Source organism: Strix aluco, chromosome 4, assembly GCF_031877795.1.
Source record: "Strix aluco isolate bStrAlu1 chromosome 4, bStrAlu1.hap1, whole genome shotgun sequence".
Classification (NCBI taxonomy): domain Eukaryota; kingdom Metazoa; phylum Chordata; class Aves; order Strigiformes; family Strigidae; genus Strix; species Strix aluco.
In genome coordinates this window covers 26,416,491-26,434,430 of record NC_133934.1, presented here as the reverse complement: position 1 = coordinate 26,434,430, position 17,940 = coordinate 26,416,491, and the positions used below count along the sequence as shown (strand labels likewise).

At 35.7% G+C, this 17,940-nt stretch overlaps 1 protein-coding gene across 2 annotated transcripts in view; it reads left to right on the top strand.

The window, feature by feature from the left end:
• Positions 1–17,940, top strand: part of PDS5A (PDS5 cohesin associated factor A) — an 86,269-nt gene that overhangs the window by 55,561 nt on the left and 12,768 nt on the right. For both annotated transcript variants that reach the window (XM_074822373.1, XM_074822374.1), the window contains exons 14-29: positions 21–102; positions 845–893; positions 1,014–1,153; positions 2,635–2,750; positions 3,509–3,614; positions 5,100–5,260; positions 7,942–8,065; positions 9,247–9,405; positions 9,652–9,720; positions 10,308–10,444; positions 11,162–11,285; positions 11,545–11,749; positions 12,259–12,373; positions 15,847–15,979; positions 16,622–16,741; positions 17,850–17,912. In XM_074822373.1, coding sequence (XP_074678474.1) covers positions 21–102; positions 845–893; positions 1,014–1,153; positions 2,635–2,750; positions 3,509–3,614; positions 5,100–5,260; positions 7,942–8,065; positions 9,247–9,405; positions 9,652–9,720; positions 10,308–10,444; positions 11,162–11,285; positions 11,545–11,749; positions 12,259–12,373; positions 15,847–15,979; positions 16,622–16,741; positions 17,850–17,912 — 1,903 coding nt within the window. The remainder of the gene's footprint in view (positions 1–20; positions 103–844; positions 894–1,013; positions 1,154–2,634; positions 2,751–3,508; positions 3,615–5,099; positions 5,261–7,941; positions 8,066–9,246; positions 9,406–9,651; positions 9,721–10,307; positions 10,445–11,161; positions 11,286–11,544; positions 11,750–12,258; positions 12,374–15,846; positions 15,980–16,621; positions 16,742–17,849; positions 17,913–17,940) is intronic.

Genomic DNA, 17,940 nt, shown 5'->3' with positions numbered 1-17,940 from the left:
CTGGTTTTGCACTGTTGCAGAGCACTGAATGAGATGTGGAAGTGCCAGAACATGCTAAGGAGCCACGTACGAGAATTACTAGACTTGCATAAGCAGCCCACTGTACGGTTCTGAAAATATTAATACTTTATCCAACTGACCTGTTAGACTAATTTACTGTGGCTTTTTTTAATACTATATTATTTGTTCAGTGTGACTTTATTATTCTGTTGATTTCTATATGTAGACAATGCGTCAATCTAATTAAGTAAAGTTGTTTTCAGTAATGCTTAAAGGTATATGGCCTCCTTACATTTGCCATTGTTTGGTATTAGTAGTCGATAACTTTGGAAAAAAGTGGAAAAAAAATAAGGTTTTTGTTTGCTTCTGACAGACCTTTTTTGTTTCTCATTCTATAACATATTTTGAGAATGGAAAGCAATGATTTGCCTATTTGAAAACAGAAGTTTTTAAGTATACTGAAATTTTACATACAAGTGTATCTTTAAACTAGCAGAAACTTTAAATAGAAGGGCATTGCTTTGGGGTTTTGCTGTGGGGGTGGGCTTGGGGGGTTTGTTTGGGGGTTTTTTGAGGTCTTTTTCCAACAATTGATTTTGATCTGTTAGGTGAATTAGTGAATTTTTGCAGTTCTTTGATATTGCAAGAAGATTTTTCCCCTTTTTCTATGTGTAGTAGTTGCTAATCATACTGTTATACTATTCTAGCATTTATTCTTAAAATAAAAACATAAGATTCCAGAGTAGAATGTAGCGCTGCAGAAGAACTAACAGATCAGCTTAAAGGTATATTTTATAAAGGAGATATCACTGATTTGTTTGTTTGTTTATGCTGTTGCCCTCAGTCAGAAGCAAACAGTGCTGCCATGTTTGGAAAGCTGATGACCATAGCAAGTAAGTGTTAATAAGTTCTATAAACTGTTATTACAGCATTCCTGGAAATTTTATTTCTGTGAATCTTGACATACTGAAGTGGCAAATTTCTCTTATGTTAAATTGTGTTTAATCATACAGAAAACCTTCCAGATCCTGGAAAAGCACAAGATTTTGTGAAGAAATTCAATCAGGTTCTGGGTGACGATGAGAAACTCCGGTCCCAGCTTGAACTGTTAATTAGTCCTACGTGTTCTTGTAAACAAGCAGATGTCTGTGTGGTAAGGAAAGGGAAAAGCAAACTTTTATACCTTAAATATTTGTGCTTATAATAGTTATTTGGAGTTAATGGTCTCTCTTGGTACCTTAACATGATTTTTATGTATTTCCAGTTTTCATGAAATACCTTTTTGGTTAATCTGTAGAGATTATGGAAAATAGAATTTATCATCATCATCTTGCTTCCTAAGAAAACATTAGCTTTACTCCTTCCTGGGATAATGAGCATCAAGCAGAAATTCTAAAAGACTAATTTAATTTTAAAAAAATATTTTATTTGAAGTGGCTCTTTTATGGCAAGGTTCCTAAATTGTCTCTGACACTGATGAAACTTCTTCTGAGTACCAGCAAGCCAAATATTATACCATCTGCATATTGTTCATGTATTTTTCTTCCTAGAACATTATTTTGAGATTAGTCTTTCTCTCTCCCTGTCATCTATTTAACCTCTTTGATGAAAATACACACCTTAATATTAACTTGGACTTTTCCAGAGATTTACAGATTGTGCCAACAATCACAGTTTTGTGGTGTTTTTTTTCATTATGGTCCCAAAATAAAGTAAGCAATTTTGTTGACAGAAATCACAATAGAGAGCATCATGAAACAAAGATAGGCTTCTTGAGTTTTGTCTGATGCCTCTGGAATTGTCCAGGGAAGGGAACAAAATGACCCTTAGAATTTTGTCCTAACCCCTTGATGTAGAGTGTATATCATTTCCTGAACTAGTAAATTTTGCACTTTGGGAATGCAGTGATGCAATTTCAAGAGGAAGGTTTCTTCCCTCTTCCTGAACATAATTTAGCATAACAGTTAGAACAACTTCCTAGTTCGTAGGGTCTGCAGCATCCAATCCTTTAGGAGGAAGAAGGTCAAGAAGTCATTTCTTTTGAGAGATTTTTAGACTTCTGTTCAAAACAAAAATTATCTACCTTCTGCTGGCTTTGCAGCTGAATTTAATGTTCTTGACATTTGGGACATTCAGAGGGGAAAAACAGATTTTTGGATCAAAAACATTCATAGGCAAATACATAGGGTCTGAACATCTGGTGTAGCCAAGCTAGTGTAGTGCTTCTGCACATCTGCAGTAGTGTAGCTTTTAGTGCAATCTTTTCATTGTTGCTTATGAAGTCTCACACACACAACAGGGTTACCTACAGATTTATGGATTACTCTTGCCAACATAGATATCTAAATTCCATCTATATTACACTTAGCTCTCCCTTGATTCTGTTTTAGGTCTGGCCTGCAATTCCTTAAGAAACTCTCACTAGAAACTTAAATGCATCTTACATTCAAATAGCTTGTTAAAGTATGTCTGCTTTCAATATAACGTGATAGAGATTTGGAGATAAAATATGTTTCACTAAGTATATAGACAATCTCTGTGGTTAAAGGAGGTGGCTATATCTAGCTTATTCAACATGCTTAAGAAGTAAGTAAAAATGAGCATAATTCTTGTTTGTATCTAACATTCTTTTAGAGAGAGATAGCCCGGAAACTTGCAAATCCTAAGCAGCCAACAAATCCTTTTCTGGAAATGGTTAAATTTCTTTTGGAAAGAATTGCCCCTGTACATATTGACTCAGAAGCCATTAGGTAAGTTTGAAAGATCATACTAACTCATGAATGATGATAAAGATTATTTAAATGAACAAAAAAATAAATATTTTTTTTTCTTGGGATTTAGACTAGTCTGTCCTGGCAGTAAATATGTTTGTTTGGTTTTTCTTTTAAAAAAAAAAAAAAATTAATTTTTTTAAAAAAATACAGACATAGTCATTTCCAGCAGCTTAAAGAATGAAATTTTTTTTTGATAGTTCTTTGCAGTGCTGTCTGCAAATGATTTTAAAAATATAGTAGTTGTTCCCAGTGAAACTGCTATTTGTGGGGCTTAAGGTGAAAATTATTATCATAATTTTTACATAGTTAACTGCAACATGGTCTTCCATATAGCAGTCTAATTAATTAGCTTTTGTGGGATTGTGCAAGAGAATGTTTGGATTTCTTTTGAGACTTGTCTGGCAACCTAATTACATTCTGAGACTCATGCAAATATGTGTTGATCTGAATGCTGCCAACATGGTGGATTTGGTGGTTTGGGTTTTTTTTTTTAAAGAATTAATTTTACAGAAAGCTAAGTAGAAGGAAAAGGAATAATGGAATAGCTTGATTTAAAAAAAAAAATCCCCCAAACAAAAACTAAAACCAAAAGTTGAACACCATACCACCTCCCCCCAAGGGACTATTGCGTTCCCTTTATTTACGTCAAAACCTTGGTTTTGTTGATATCTCCAGCCTTTAACATTGTACATTGTCCCATTCATTTGCTTTTTTCTTTTTGTATCTTACTTCAGTGCACTAGTAAAACTAATGAATAAATCCATAGAGGGGACAGCTGATGATGAAGAGGAGGGTGTAAGTCCTGATACTGCTATTCGTGCAGGACTTGAACTTCTCAAGGTAATATACGTTAATGCAGCTATAGTTTGTAATGGAAGGGACAAAAGTGGTATGACTACTGAATTAATGGTAACATGGTTTTAATAGTTATTATTTAGATAATTACTTTTTTTAATGTATGAAAGTGTTTGGCTATTAATACTCACTTGAGAAAAGAATAATGAAAGAGGTTTTTTTTGGAAGAAGTATGTTTTGAAAAGGTGCCAAGAGTTGAAATATGCACGTTAAAGCAGAAATTGATTTCTGCTCAGGGAAGTCATATAGAAGAAGGTATGGAGGTAAAGGAGAGGAAGAGAAATGGAGAAATTAGGAGAGGAACGTTCTTTGGAGCCTGTATGATACTGGAACAAAAGCAAGCAATAAACTCAAGAGCCAAATTATGTAGAGAGGAAAAAAAAAAAAGGCGGAATGGGGGAACTTGTGTACTTAGTGGTGATGAGAGATGGCTGTGGGAGAAAGAATGATTTGAAATATCTGGAAAACATCTGTGATGAATTTGGTAGTTTGCTAATGAGACTTTATTTTTAATATGTTACAAAAGGCAGTGTAAAATATAGGAGGAAATGGAGGGGAAGGTTGTATAATTAAAGTGAGACTTTTCAGAAGTGTGAATGAACGAGGTGGAGTTTATGGAGACATATCACACCAAATCTGGTAATGGCAGCCATGGTAGAAGTAGTTACATGGAAGTATGCAAGGAAGTAACATCTGTTTGCTAATGTAGCTCAGAAAAGAAATCTGCCAAGGTTGAAGATTTTGTTGCTGTGACATGGATATCTTTGAAAATGTTATTTCACACATCGATACTCATGCAAGTAGGCAACTCTGATCAAAGAAACCAAGATAAGATAAATCCAAAGAATACACAAAATACATGCAACTTTTCATTGTTCTCCCTACCTTATGTTATCTGACCTTTACTATACTTAATACAGTTTTGCTTTGGGATAACCTTTTGTTCTCTCTTGTCCTGCCTTGAATCTCTGCATGCTTAGTTTCTTGCTTGACATTTTCCAATTTAACAGAATATATTTCATTAGCTTTAGATTAAAAGGACAGTAATCTATGTTTTGTTTGTAGATATCTTAACCTTGATTTCTGCTCAGGGACTATAGATTCTGGAGAAACCAGATTTCACGTCAGTTAAAATAAGTTGAAAATAAGTATTCTTAAGTAGATTGGAATATAAATGAATAATCTTGAATAACTGTTACTTTTAATAAATATGTTTACATATTCAAATAATGTAGTATCTTACAAAATATTTGGAGGAGGGGAGAACCTGAAGAATAAAGCATAGATGAATTTATTTGAAAATGCCTATGTCACCTTCTCCAAAATGCAGTTATTGAATGTAATAATCTCATATGAGCATGTAATAGCTATTTATGTTGATGTTAATGCTCATAAACAGCCATCGTTTTGGTTTTCTGATGATTCATTTACCATGAATAAATATACCTTTGTTTTAATGTGTATCTACAGGTTCTGTCCTTTACACATCCTACCTCGTTCCACTCTGCAGAGACCTATGAGTCTCTGCTGCAGTGCCTCAGGATGGAAGATGATAAGGTAGCTGAGGCAGCCATACAGATTTTCAGAAACACGGGTCACAAAATAGAAACAGACTTGCCACAGATAAGATCGTGAGTGTATTTCTATATATGCTGCTTTTCATACCTGGAATTCTGCCTCTTGATAGTTTATTCAATATGTTGCCCCTAAAATTACTTTATAGTCTTGTAAATATGAAGAGCTTCTCTTCCATCATTTTGTATTCCTTCACTACCTTTCTGTCTGTTCATTTTTAAATTCTGCATTCTCACAATTTTTGTGTATTTATTGAAGATGTTAGGTACTACTTAAAAATCTTCTTTTGACAGTCACATTAAAAAAAGCACGTAGCATGCTTCCCAGCTTACAAAATAAGCAACAGCAAAAATACGGTGAAGATTTAATTCCTTGGCATCATTTCTACTCATATCTGTCCTTCACACAATTTTTCTATCTTTGTAAGGAATTAAAATATAATCTCTGATGGTTAACAGCTCTGTTTGTTATGAAACAAGTTGGGAAACAAGATCCAAAATCAGGCATGAATTTCTAACAAAGAATAATTGGCTGTCTATAAGTCGTCATTATGCAATTCATGTTTTAACTGCTGATTAAAGCTGCATAATTTACTAGGTATTCACAGACTATATAAAACCTTGTGGGTAACGTCTAAAACCTTAAAATTAGCCTGTTAGTAACTAATCCAGATTATAAAGCACAGGTTTCAAGTTGTCATATATTAAAATAGCATCTCAGTTACTACCATGCTAAAATGCATACCAGTGTACACCTTAAGTTCTCAGTGAATTGAAGATACAACCTCAGTGATTCTTATGGATTTGAATCAGATTTGGGGCAAAAGAAGTTACAAGTTCACATATGAGATGCCTTTTAAGACATTTATAGGGGTAAAGAGAAGGAAAAGTCTGGCAATCACCATTGTCAGTATAGTTCCCAGTATAGTCCCAGTTGTCTGTAGTTCCCCACTAGAGATTAATCAAGACTCTGCATTGCTGGGGTAGATAATTTTCTGTCAAAGGAGCTGGTATTGCTGACATTTCTTTTGGCTTCATGCTTTAGCCAGGTATTGCTGAAGTACAGTCGGGGCAGTCTCAAATAACTTAAAAATATAACTGTCAAAATGGAGGTCTAGCCCTTGGCATGGTTTGCCGGCAAGTCAGGCTAACATTCTGAAAGTCAAAACCAGGTCAGTGTTTACACTGACACAAAGAAAAAGAAGTCTGAAAACAAGTAGATGTTCCAGATTTCATATATTCAGAAAACTTGATCGTAAATGAAACGGTTTATATTATTAGCAACATAGTTTGTTTCAAGTGACCTGTTTTTCGGGGTGTTTTTTTAAACCCCTTCTGTGAGCAGGCTGCCTGCTGTCTTTTGAAGTAGCATTCACCAGCAGTAGCCCAATGTCTTCCTCATGTGGAAAATGAATAGGTTTGTGCACCAGTTCGTGGACAAGGACGCCATATGACTCTACAATCTGATGGAAGCATTGGCCATGCTCAAAGAGAGCCTATGGACCATGTGTAAACTTGCAGATGTAAACATGTCAGGTGTCACCTTTTGCAGATTGATGTCAGTTGGGGTGTGATGAGGTATGGTTTGTAACTGATGCACTGACGCTTGGCAGAGGTCCTTTAATGTGCGTGTACTTACACTATAAAAACTATAGGTTCGGCATTGAAGCTTAACTGTAGGTTTTACTGAATTCTTTGCTATTTTGGTTCTTATTTAATCCAACTTGTGGAATCTTAGCAGGTTTGAGAAGAGACTTTCTCTTACTTTAGTATACTGTTAACATTTTTCTAGGGATCTTTTGTTAGTTTTGGGGTTTTGTGTGGTTTTTGAGGAAAATATTTGAGACTTCATTCTTTTAACCCTGCAAGCTCTTCTTCCACCACTTGTTGCTGATTTTGATTATATAGAATGTGTCAGTGAAGGCTGGGTGCTAAATAATCCATGTACTGAATGCTGTATTTTTACTGAGCCTTTCAAGAAAGCAAGGAAATTTTTTTAGACATTTCTGTGTCAGATGCTTTCTAGGCAATTTTGTTTCCTTATCTCAGTTGCTGGGTGAGTTGCATGGCAAACCTCATGAGTTAGTGTCAGGCAACGACCTCTCAGGGGACAGGCCTGCTTTCCAGCACACTCACAGGAGTGGAAGCAAACAGTCTGACCAACCTCGACCTGGTCTCTGGAGTGGCTTCTGCCCTACTGTTTCCTTCGGTGGCCTCTGATCAGCAGATAGATTCTAGAGGATTCAAATTCAGAAGCTCAGAACAAAGCAGTTGTTTGCTTGAGTATACATTTGCGATTAAAGACCAAAGTTAAAGCAGTGAAGGCCTATAAACACACTGATGTTTAATGGTTATCCCTAGCTTTCATAAATTTTCTTCAGCCCTGTCACTTCCAAGCTTGGATAACAAGCCCAGGAGTTTACCCTAGCTGAACCTGTCAGGTTCCCCTCACCTTGTATTTGTCTTCCTAAACAGCCTTATTTTTATCATTATTTTCTTTCATGTTTGATTTTTCCCTGTGGGCTTTTTTCTTGCTTAAATGTGTAGTCAGATGCTCAACAAGTATTACTAAATACAATTCCGTCCTGCTTTTCACTTCATGATTATGATCTTTCCTGAAAAGACTTCAGAGGAATGTTTGATTTATAAGACCGTGAGGACAGATTTGTATAGGTGAAAAGCTTTATTTCTTGTAGATTGCAAATTGCATTTTGAAGTATTTTGTTTAATGTTCACAGAACACTAATTCCGATTTTGCATCAGAAAGCAAAAAGAGGCACTCCTCATCAGGCAAAACAAGCCGTTCACTGTATACATGCCATATTTTCAAATAAAGAAGTGCAGCTTGCACAGATCTTTGAGGTATGTCTTGCTTTTTTTTTTTTTTTAAGGTTTTTTTCTGTTCCTAATTGATACTAGTAGTTAACATTAATTCATACTGTTTATTAACAGATAACAATTTATGAGGTCAGGAAGCCTACAGCAGCTACATGGTGGTCAAGATAAGCCATGAATTTTACAATAGCAAATTATTAATGTTTTTGTCTTACAATCACGATTTTTTAGTATTTTAATGTCTGGTAGATAAGGTATTCCTTTTCGTCTACACAGGACAAGTTAGGGGAAAATAAGCTAAATATGCTGGAATGATCCACACTGAATCCCATGAGGACACATTTAGCAGATACTAAATGAGAGATAACATCCTCTACTTTCAAACTATTAAATTACCATGATTTATGGTCTTTGCACATACAGCACTTTCTCACTGAGGAAGTTAGTGCAGAATAACTACTTGACTATAAACTCAGACATCAGCTTACTGCTCACTTACTGCTTGCTTAGACAAGTTGTAAAGCAAAAAGTCACCTTATACAGAGTAGAGAGGTTATTACTTTTCCCTGTAATCTCTTAAATAATAACATTATTAATCTGCACTTGTAAAATATCTTAGGTTCTTACTCTTGGCTGTCTTTGAACTTATGCATAATTCAGAAGTGTGAACAGCTTTGAATTAAGCTTACAGAGTTTGATCTCTGCTTAGACTTCTGTGAGAGTGAATGTTCCCTCCCTAATACCAGAATACGATGTGAGGGTGCTGGTTGATAGCAGCATGGAATTATCCTGGTGACGGTTACCTGGAAGGGAAATACTGATCGCTAATAAAAATGTCCCTGGTGGTTTCCGAGGTTTTTTTACCTGCTATTATTTTCTGCCATTTGCAGTTACAATTCAGGTTTTCACAACTCCTGAATAGAATTGTGTCAGTTTTTCCCATGGCTCCCAGGTTTGAATGTGTTTCACTGTTAAAACAGGAAGAGAATATAAAATTTGTTTTCCCCTTATCTCATGTGAGATTTTTGGTTACTCTGTTAATTGAGAAATTCCATTCTTTCTCCATTTTGATTTGCTAACTTTATTAATTCTAAGGAAAAACTGCGAAACTCATCAGCAATCCAGTAGTAAAATAAAATATTTTTAGGCATGTAGCTTACTTATCTATAGTTGAATTTTGAATTTTTAAATTTTTTTTTCTTTCTCAGCCTCTTAGCAGAAGTTTGAATGCTGATGTACCAGAACAACTTATAACTCCATTAGTCTCATTGGGTCATATTTCTATGTTGGCTCCAGACCAGTTTGCTTCTCCGATGAAATCTGTTGTTGCAAATTTCATTGTGAAAGATCTTCTAATGAATGACAGGGTAAGATTTTCTTTTTTTGGTAAGTCCTTACTATTCTGTTTGCCTGTTATTAATTCTGTGGGGAATAGAGCATTTTTGTTAAATGAGTCAATAAAAGAACGTTCTATAAATGGCCAGTACAGTGATAATTGCATTATAAAAGATCTTTGTGTGAAAGAAAGCTTAGTCCATGACTTTTTTCCATTTTTACTTGGGCATTTTCTGTATGGGTAGGACCAGTTCTTAAACTTACATGAATGTCTGTAGTCAACAGGTGAGAAAAATGGAAAATTGTGGTCTCCGGATGAAGAAGTTTCTCCAGAAGTGCTAGCAAAGGTGAATGATCTGCTGTCAATAATAATGTGTATATATCAGTCTCCTTAGAGTTTTTGTGCATTACACACACAGTTACAGAACTGAAAAAAGCTATGCATTTAGGTATCTTCACTTACTGATATTAATTATGCTGAATGTTGAGAAAACTAAGAGATTCAAAAGTTTTAGTTTTCCTTACAAGAAAGGTAATTTGACTTTACTGATTGTAAACAAATTTGAAATAAATTGAGACCCTGATGAATTTTAGTTATTCATCTTTATACATTATTTACTGTGAATCTAAATATGGCCATTTCTAGAAATGTTTATCTAGTTGCTCTTATTTTTTAATCATGTAGCAAGTGTCCTGCATCCTCTAGATGCACTTGTGAGAAGACACTGAACCGTAGTTGAAATGTCCTGATGTGACAAAGACTGCTACTTCCTCCTTCACTCTGTAAATATTTACTGCTTCATTCTGTTGCTTTAAAAATGTATCAGCTCTGATAAATAGGAGTCTTTGGAAATTTCAGTTTGACAGCAGCAGGTTTTAGTGCCTTACCAACTTGAGGAAGTAAGTTCATTATTGATTTGTTCATATTTGATAGGTGCAAGCAATTAAACTTTTGGTGCGCTGGCTGTTGGGTATGAAAAACAACCAGTCAAAATCCGCAAATTCCACACTCCGGTTATTATCAGCTATGCTTGTCAGTGAAGGAGACTTGACAGAACAGAAGCGAATCAGGTCAGATTTTGTTCCTTCCAGGTTTTCATCAATTTTGGTGTGGAATTTCAAAGAATATTAATCTTTTGGAGCTTTTATAGAATTTTAAGGTGAGCGCAATGTTGGCTAATGGGATGATAGAAAACAAATCTGATTGGAGTTTTAATATTAGGAGTGAAATGGCAGTATAAAAAGATGCTTGATGCTCCCTCTTTCTTGTAATTTACTAATAATCTAACTCAGAACCCTGTAGATATCCTGACAGTAAAAGACATTTTAGAGAGTAAAAGACCTGCAGGAGTATCTTTGAAAATAATTGAGTGATGACATTTAACACACTTAGGAATTGGATGATTTTGGGTGGAGCTTCTTCATTCCAACAGTGAGGTAACTTTGCACCTCATCTTCATTCTGAGGGTAAAGTAAGGAAAGAGAGATTCTGTGGCAAAAGTGTTGCTTTCATTTAGACAGTGATATGAAAACAAGAAACTTGTCTCTTCTCATTTCACTGTCTTGTGGGGAAAGCAGAGCACCTTATTTTCACAAATTTGGTTGGGTTAATTTAGCTTGATCCGAGGCTATAGAACTGTGATCTGATCTGACAGAGAAAAACCTTAATTGCTCATCGATCTTGTAAAAAAGAAGAAATAGTAACATGCAAGTAGTTTAAGGATAGTTGTGGTGAGTTGTGTTTCGGTGTTTTTTTGTTTTTGTTTTTTTTCTTTCATGTTTGTATAGTAAATCGGATATGTCTCGACTGCGACTAGCTGCTGGTAGTGCAATAATGAAGCTTGCACAGGAACCCTGTTACCATGAAATAATTACCCCAGAACAGTTCCAGCTCTGTGCACTTGTCATTAATGTAAGTAACTGCATTTGAGTTGAAGTGACTCTTAATTAATTGAGTTCAGAGTCCTTACATCTGAGCTTTTGTTGCTGCTACGCTGAGAATTCTCTATTCCTCACTGCAGCTTTCAAAAGAGTTCTTGAAATTTCAAGTATTTATTGTGCTGCACCTGTTGATGTTTTCAAAATGTCTCCTCATAATTCCACTTTGAATGCCTTTTTTTTTTAAGACCAAGACTTTCATGGTTGCACTGTTATGTTTTGTGTCGCTATAGGATGAGTGCTACCAAGTGAGGCAGATCTTTGCCCAGAAACTGCATAAGGCACTTGTGAAATTACTACTCCCTTTGGAATATATGGCAATCTTTGCTTTGTGTGCCAAAGACCCTGTGAAAGAGAGAAGAGCACATGCCAGACAGTGCTTGCTCAAAAACATCAGTATACGAAGAGAATATATTAAGCAGAATCCTATGGCTAACGGTTAGTATTTCAGTAAAATTGTTAAGAATGTAATAGCCAACTACTAAACTGGAAGGAGTAATCATTAGAACTTAAGCAAATTGCTTTTGTAAAGAAACAGTGAATAAATTTCATTTGCTTCCTCATCTTTATATAAGACACATTCAAATCTAAATTTACTTAGTTTAGCATTAGCATAAACCATAAAATACTTCTCTGTACATTGCTGAGAATTATACATGTAAAATACAGTGCTGTTATTGTGGTAGTTTATTTTGCTCAAAAAAAAAAAATTCTGTTTTCTGGTATTTTAGGCTTTATGACCTTCTCCCTGAAGTAAGGCCAAGTAGTTTTGTAGCAGTAAAACTTGTTCATTTTCTTTTTAATGATTCATTAAAAGTAAAATCTGTAGGAAGAAAATGCAAGTTGAAATTTTACATTCCATATTTGAAAAAGTAGTACTTCGAAAAAGTGTTTCTTGTGATGCGTGTGTAATACAGACGTTATTTATGGGTTTTTTGTTACTGTAGAAAAATTGCTATCCTTGCTGCCTGAATATGTGGTACCATATATGATTCACTTACTGGCACATGATCCAGATTTCACAAAACCTCAGGATGTTGATCAGCTTCGTGATGTCAAAGAGTAAGTGTCAAATGATTCTAGAATTCTGACAATTTTTCTGTGCTTAGAAAAAAATGATGAGGAAGAGGAACTCCTTGTTTTATCAACAGTATTTTGCAAAAGAGTAATCTTGGAAGTGTGTAACACTTTAACCGAGGGAAGAAAGAAGGCATCAACAACTGCTTAGCAGTATATTCTGAAAGCCTAAATGGTAGCCTGTAGGTCACACCATAGTGTACCAAATTAGTGAGTTGTCTAGGCTTCATAAAGTGAAGTAATGATTTTAAATTCTTGTATTTGTGCCTAGGAATATCTGTAGAATTTCCCAACACAATTAAGGGATGCCAAGTAATGTCAGTTCAGATATTTTGGAACTTAATAAAGTACGGAGCTTCTCCGAGACTTGAAAATGTAATGCCACTGATGCTGGGTCAGAGTCCTGCTTCACTCAAAACTTTTTTTTTCTTCCCCCCTATGCAAACCTACCAGAATTCATATTAAGTTTTCTACTCGCTAATCATTTGCACTGTACATCTGCAGTGCAGGCTTAGTGCTTCTTAATGTATTCAGCATGGATTATTGTACAAAAGCCTGTCATACAGAAGCTTGTTCTGTACTGTTCCACTTTGAGACCTTCTTCTATGCCTTCAATAATCTTTCATATCTTAAGTATATTCTTTGTGTCTTGTAATGAATTACAAGAGGCCACACCTCAATTACTGTGTTTGGTTTTGGGCCCCTCACTACAAAAAGGACATTGAATTACTCGAGTGTGTCCAGAGAAGGGCAACGAAGCTGGTGAAGGGTCTGGAGCACATGTCGTACGAGGAGTAGCTGAGGGAACTGGGGTTGTTTAGTCTGGAGAAGAGGAGGCTGAGGGGAGACCCCATCGCCCTCTACAACTACCTGAAAGGAGGTTGCAGAGAGCTGGGGATGAGTCTCTTTAACTAAGTAACAAGCGATAGGACAAGAGGTAATGGCCTCAAGTTGCGCCAAGGAAGGTTTAGACTAGATATTAGGAAGCATTTCTTTACAGAACGGGTTGTTAGGCGTTGGAATGGGCTGCCCAGGGAGGTGGTGGAGTCCCCATCCCTGGAGGTGTTTAAGAGTCGGGTCGACATAGCGCTGAGGGATATGGTGTAGTTGGGAACTGTCAGTGCTAGGTTAACGGTTGGACTAGATGATCTTCAAGGTCCTTTCCAACCTAGATGATTCTGTGAATTTTTAAAAATAATTAAATTTTAACACTTTACAAAAATGTTAAAGCATGTGTCCCCCCCAACTTTGGTTTTAGTGTTTTGGGGGTTTTTTGTAATTGTTTTTGGTGGAACTGTGAGCTGTGTTGCTTTTGTATTACAAAGGCATGTATATCCACATACTACAATATATGCCATCAGAAAAGCAGTTCATTCTTTGCATAAATAGACCAGTTCACATCTTAATTCTTTTTGCACCTTCACCTGCGAGAGTTCAAGTCTGATTCTTTCTTAAATGAAAAACTTAATTTGTTCTGATTTCTGAGTTGCTTGACTCACACCTGGTCAGAACTTGCAGTCAGTGAAGATTTCTTACCTAGTTATCAAGTCTACATTTTGTCCCAGGACTCCCTGTTCCTGGCAACGTCTGAGAGCATCCTCCAGCATCTCCTTTATCCAAAATGCATGGAACAAGTTCTGATTTGCAGTACAGAGCTTTTTTGGACACTCCTTGTATAGCTTTCCTTTGTTGTCAAATTTCCTCCCTCATGTTTGTCACAGGCTGGCTGAACTAGCCAGAGAGGACTGCTCCAAACAAAGAAACGCTCTGTACAGGAATTTTGGCAGGAATACTTCTCTGAAGAGTCTCCTGAGATAAATGCAAAACATTTTTCTCATATAATGTAATACAGTGTTTCTTTCAAGAGTTCTGAGAGTCATAGTGTTCACTTTAAAGTGTTAACACAGATGCTTGCAAACTTGGAAAAGCAGACTGGCAGTGTGTTTTGTAGTTGTCTCCCTAGTTCGTCTTGGTTTTACATGGCCTAAATACAGTCACGTAAAGTAAATACATGCTTAGCAAGTTCCTTAACCATAATCTGTGATACTTATTCTTAAGAAGTTTTTTAAGCTTGTTCTACAGAGGTATGTTTGGGTTTGGGGTTTGTTTTTTATCTTGAGACAGTGTCTTTTTCTTCCAAATTCATATTCCAAAAATACTGAAATGGATACAGAGATTGAACTTACTTTATGTGACTGTGTTCCTCTAGGTGCATATTTTTCCTACATGAAATCGTACTGTTGTTCTGGAAGGGTCTTGTTCAGGATTGATAATGATTTATTTAATTTGTTGACTGAGTGAGGAAATCAAGCCACTGAAGTTGGCACATGTTAACTGGAATTACCAGAGTAAAATTAATCCTCAATAGTAATCTTTGGTTGACGCGGGGTTTTGGAGAAGCTGGGTCAGTGTAGTATGTTATCGGTTCTGTATTCGTCCCATTTAAGTTCTTGAGAATAGTGAATAGATGGATGTAAAGGTATCCTTTATTTACTGTAGCCTTTGAAATGTTGCTTAATCTCTTGCATTGCAATCTTTAATTTGTATCAGTTAAAAAGACTGGGGTTTTTGTAGACAGAGAATTCCAGTGTTCAGTCATCCTGTTTTTCTAGGTTTTTATTAGCCTCTTTCTACAAGGTAATCTCTTCCAGAGCTTCAGAATTAAATTAGCTACTAGCAAAGTCTGCATTTCTTAGACCCACCCATATGTCTTTCCCAACTAAGTATTATTTTACTGTATTAAGACTTGTTGACCCTTTAGCCACATGCAGCTGTGAAGCTTGATAGCAAATGATAGCATGGACAGACCAGTTGTGTTTTATATCATAATTGAGAAATCCTCAAAACAAACTTTTAGTCAAAATATAATGGCTTCTTCTTATAAATAAACTAGATTTAAAGAAAGAAAACTGGGAAGGCTAATTCCATTAAGTCTATCTGTAAGGATTTTTTTTTCTCTCATATGGAACATTAGCAAGAATCTGACCTGCTCAGTTTTGGATTTCAGTATTAAACCATGTAGGTAACTGTATAGCAGCAGTATGATTTGTTTAAGCCTGTTTCGAGTGTGGTCGTGGTATGTTGTTGATAGCAACATAGACATAGCCCAAGGTAGTGATGACAGAATTTCATCTGGATCATGGTAGCACCAGAATTCTTGCTTCTATTCATATTTGGAAGAGAAAAAAAGTTGATTGGCTGGGCAGTGTTTACAGATACAGTAAGAAGCACACTAATTTGGCAGATTTGTTCCAAAGAGTATAATTAAGACTGTGTTAAAGGTCTAGTCTCTATGTACACCTTTGGATGATGTTATCTGTTTGTGATATCTTCAAATTGATTGTGGTTTCTTAAGAAAAAAGCTAGTACAGCTGACAATTTTTTAAGACGTTGCTATATGTGGGAGCTGCAGTTATAAAAGCTGGAATGTAATTGCTTGTGGTTTTATGGCTTTTTAGGTGCCTGTGGTTCATGCTTGAAGTTTTAATGACAAAGAATGAGAACAATAGCCATGCCTTCATGAAAAAGATGGCAGAAAACATCAAGCTTACCCGAGATGCTCAGTCTCCTGATGAGCCAAAGGCCAATGAAGTAAGAAACGTAATTCGGATAAGTGTTGGGTGATGGGCTGAGGGTTTCACAAGCAGTTTATGAACAGGATTTGCAGGAAATCTGAAAGCACTAGCTCAGACATTTTTATGGTCTTTTAGAGAGAGCGTTAATTGCGAGCATTGTCTGTATGTTGCCAATCTCATTCTTTGAGAAACTTGCTGACCTTATCCAGCACACAATACCTAACAAAGTTAATAAGCAAAATTTGTTAAATATTCCTGTTACTGCCTACCTGCCTTATTTTAACTCCTACTGCCCAGTTTCCCAACGTAAATATCTTCTGCTGTTGGGGGAGGAAATACTGTATTATATGGCTACTGTTAAACCTATTAGTTTCTAGCAGAGATGAGAAGCCATTTATGGTGATTTGATTAAGCAAGAGCTTTTATTGTACAGCATAGGCATGTAAAGTATTACTAGTTTTTATGAAATAGTATCATATGAAAAATGGGGACGTCTGTATGTGTTTGAAGAACCAACAGTATGGTTAATGATGTAATTTTAAAATCTGTCCTTAGTGGTGGTTATTTTAACACATAAATTAAACTTTTTAAAGAACTACGTTCTCTACTGTAAAACCAGTAAGTAATTCCTAAGACATACTTTTCTTTTTTTCTTCAGAAACTTTATACAGTATGTGATGTAGCACTATGTGTAATCAACAGCAAAAGTGCTTTGTGCAATGCAGATTCACCGAAGGACCCTGTATTGCCAACCAAATTTTTTACACAACCTGAAAAGGTAACTTTTTAAATTTGATTTTCAATGTAATAAGAGGAAATACTTTGATTTTTGTAATCGAGAGCTGGTCATGAGTGGGAAAATGCATATTTTTTTTTTTCTCAGCAATTAGATTTTTTTTTAACATCAGCTGTATCCTGCGCTATCTTATGAATGTGTGCCAGAAATGTTTGTGACCAGGTGAGAGCTAATTAGAATAAATGTTGATACGTTAGCACATATTGCTAGATCATTTCATTAAAGTGTTTTACAAGTACATCTGAATATATGAAAATACATGTATATTGTGACTATCTGAATCAGAAGGCAAAACAGACAAAAAAGGGAACATTTTTTTATGTTTTCCATGGTATGTTGATATCTGTCAGTAGCTGTTCGACTATTTTGCTTGCTGTACAAGTTGCTCCCCTTATTGCCTAGTAATAGTCTTGGTGAGTACAGCTCTACTGTCAGAATAGCACTGTTCTTTAAGAGGCATGCTTTTGAAAAGTGTAAGTGGAACCAAAGTAGTTCTCTAGACCAGATCTGATGTTTTAGTTGTATTGAAGAATACTTTTCACATTTTTCAGTGTCTTAGATTGTTAATTAACAGCCTTTCCAGAGTCTGTTTAAGCAAAACTTAGTTTGCTTACTTGTGAAATGGCAGATGCCATGGTAACAGGGAGCTGCTGTCTGTGATATTCAGATTTAGTGTTTTGGTCTGTGTAAACTGTACTCAGAATGACAAATGTAACAACTTTCAACTTGTTCAGAGAAAACAGCACCTCTTTTCCTCTATTTGGACTTCCCATTAAAAAGATGCAAGTGCAAAAATAGGACAGTTTTGTTTCATTTCAAACAATTCATGTCATTCAAGACGAAAAAAAATGTTAATCCCAACTTCAGGTATGGCATACTGTCATTCAGTAATGCTTGCTAAAAATCTCCAAAATACTAGTTTGACCTCTCTTTATTAGATTGATTCATTTGTCAGCAGGTTGCATGGTGTGAAATATCTGTAGCACTTGATAATAGCATCTCATTTGAGAAGTCAAGTCACGTATATATAAAAATCAGCACAAGGTGGAAAGATCAAACACAAACTGATTTTTTTAAATTTTTTATGCAGGATTTCTGCAATGACAGGAATTACATTTCAGAAGAGACAAGGGTTGTTCTTTTGACGGGAAAGGTACTGTATTTTGACAAGTTACAATTCT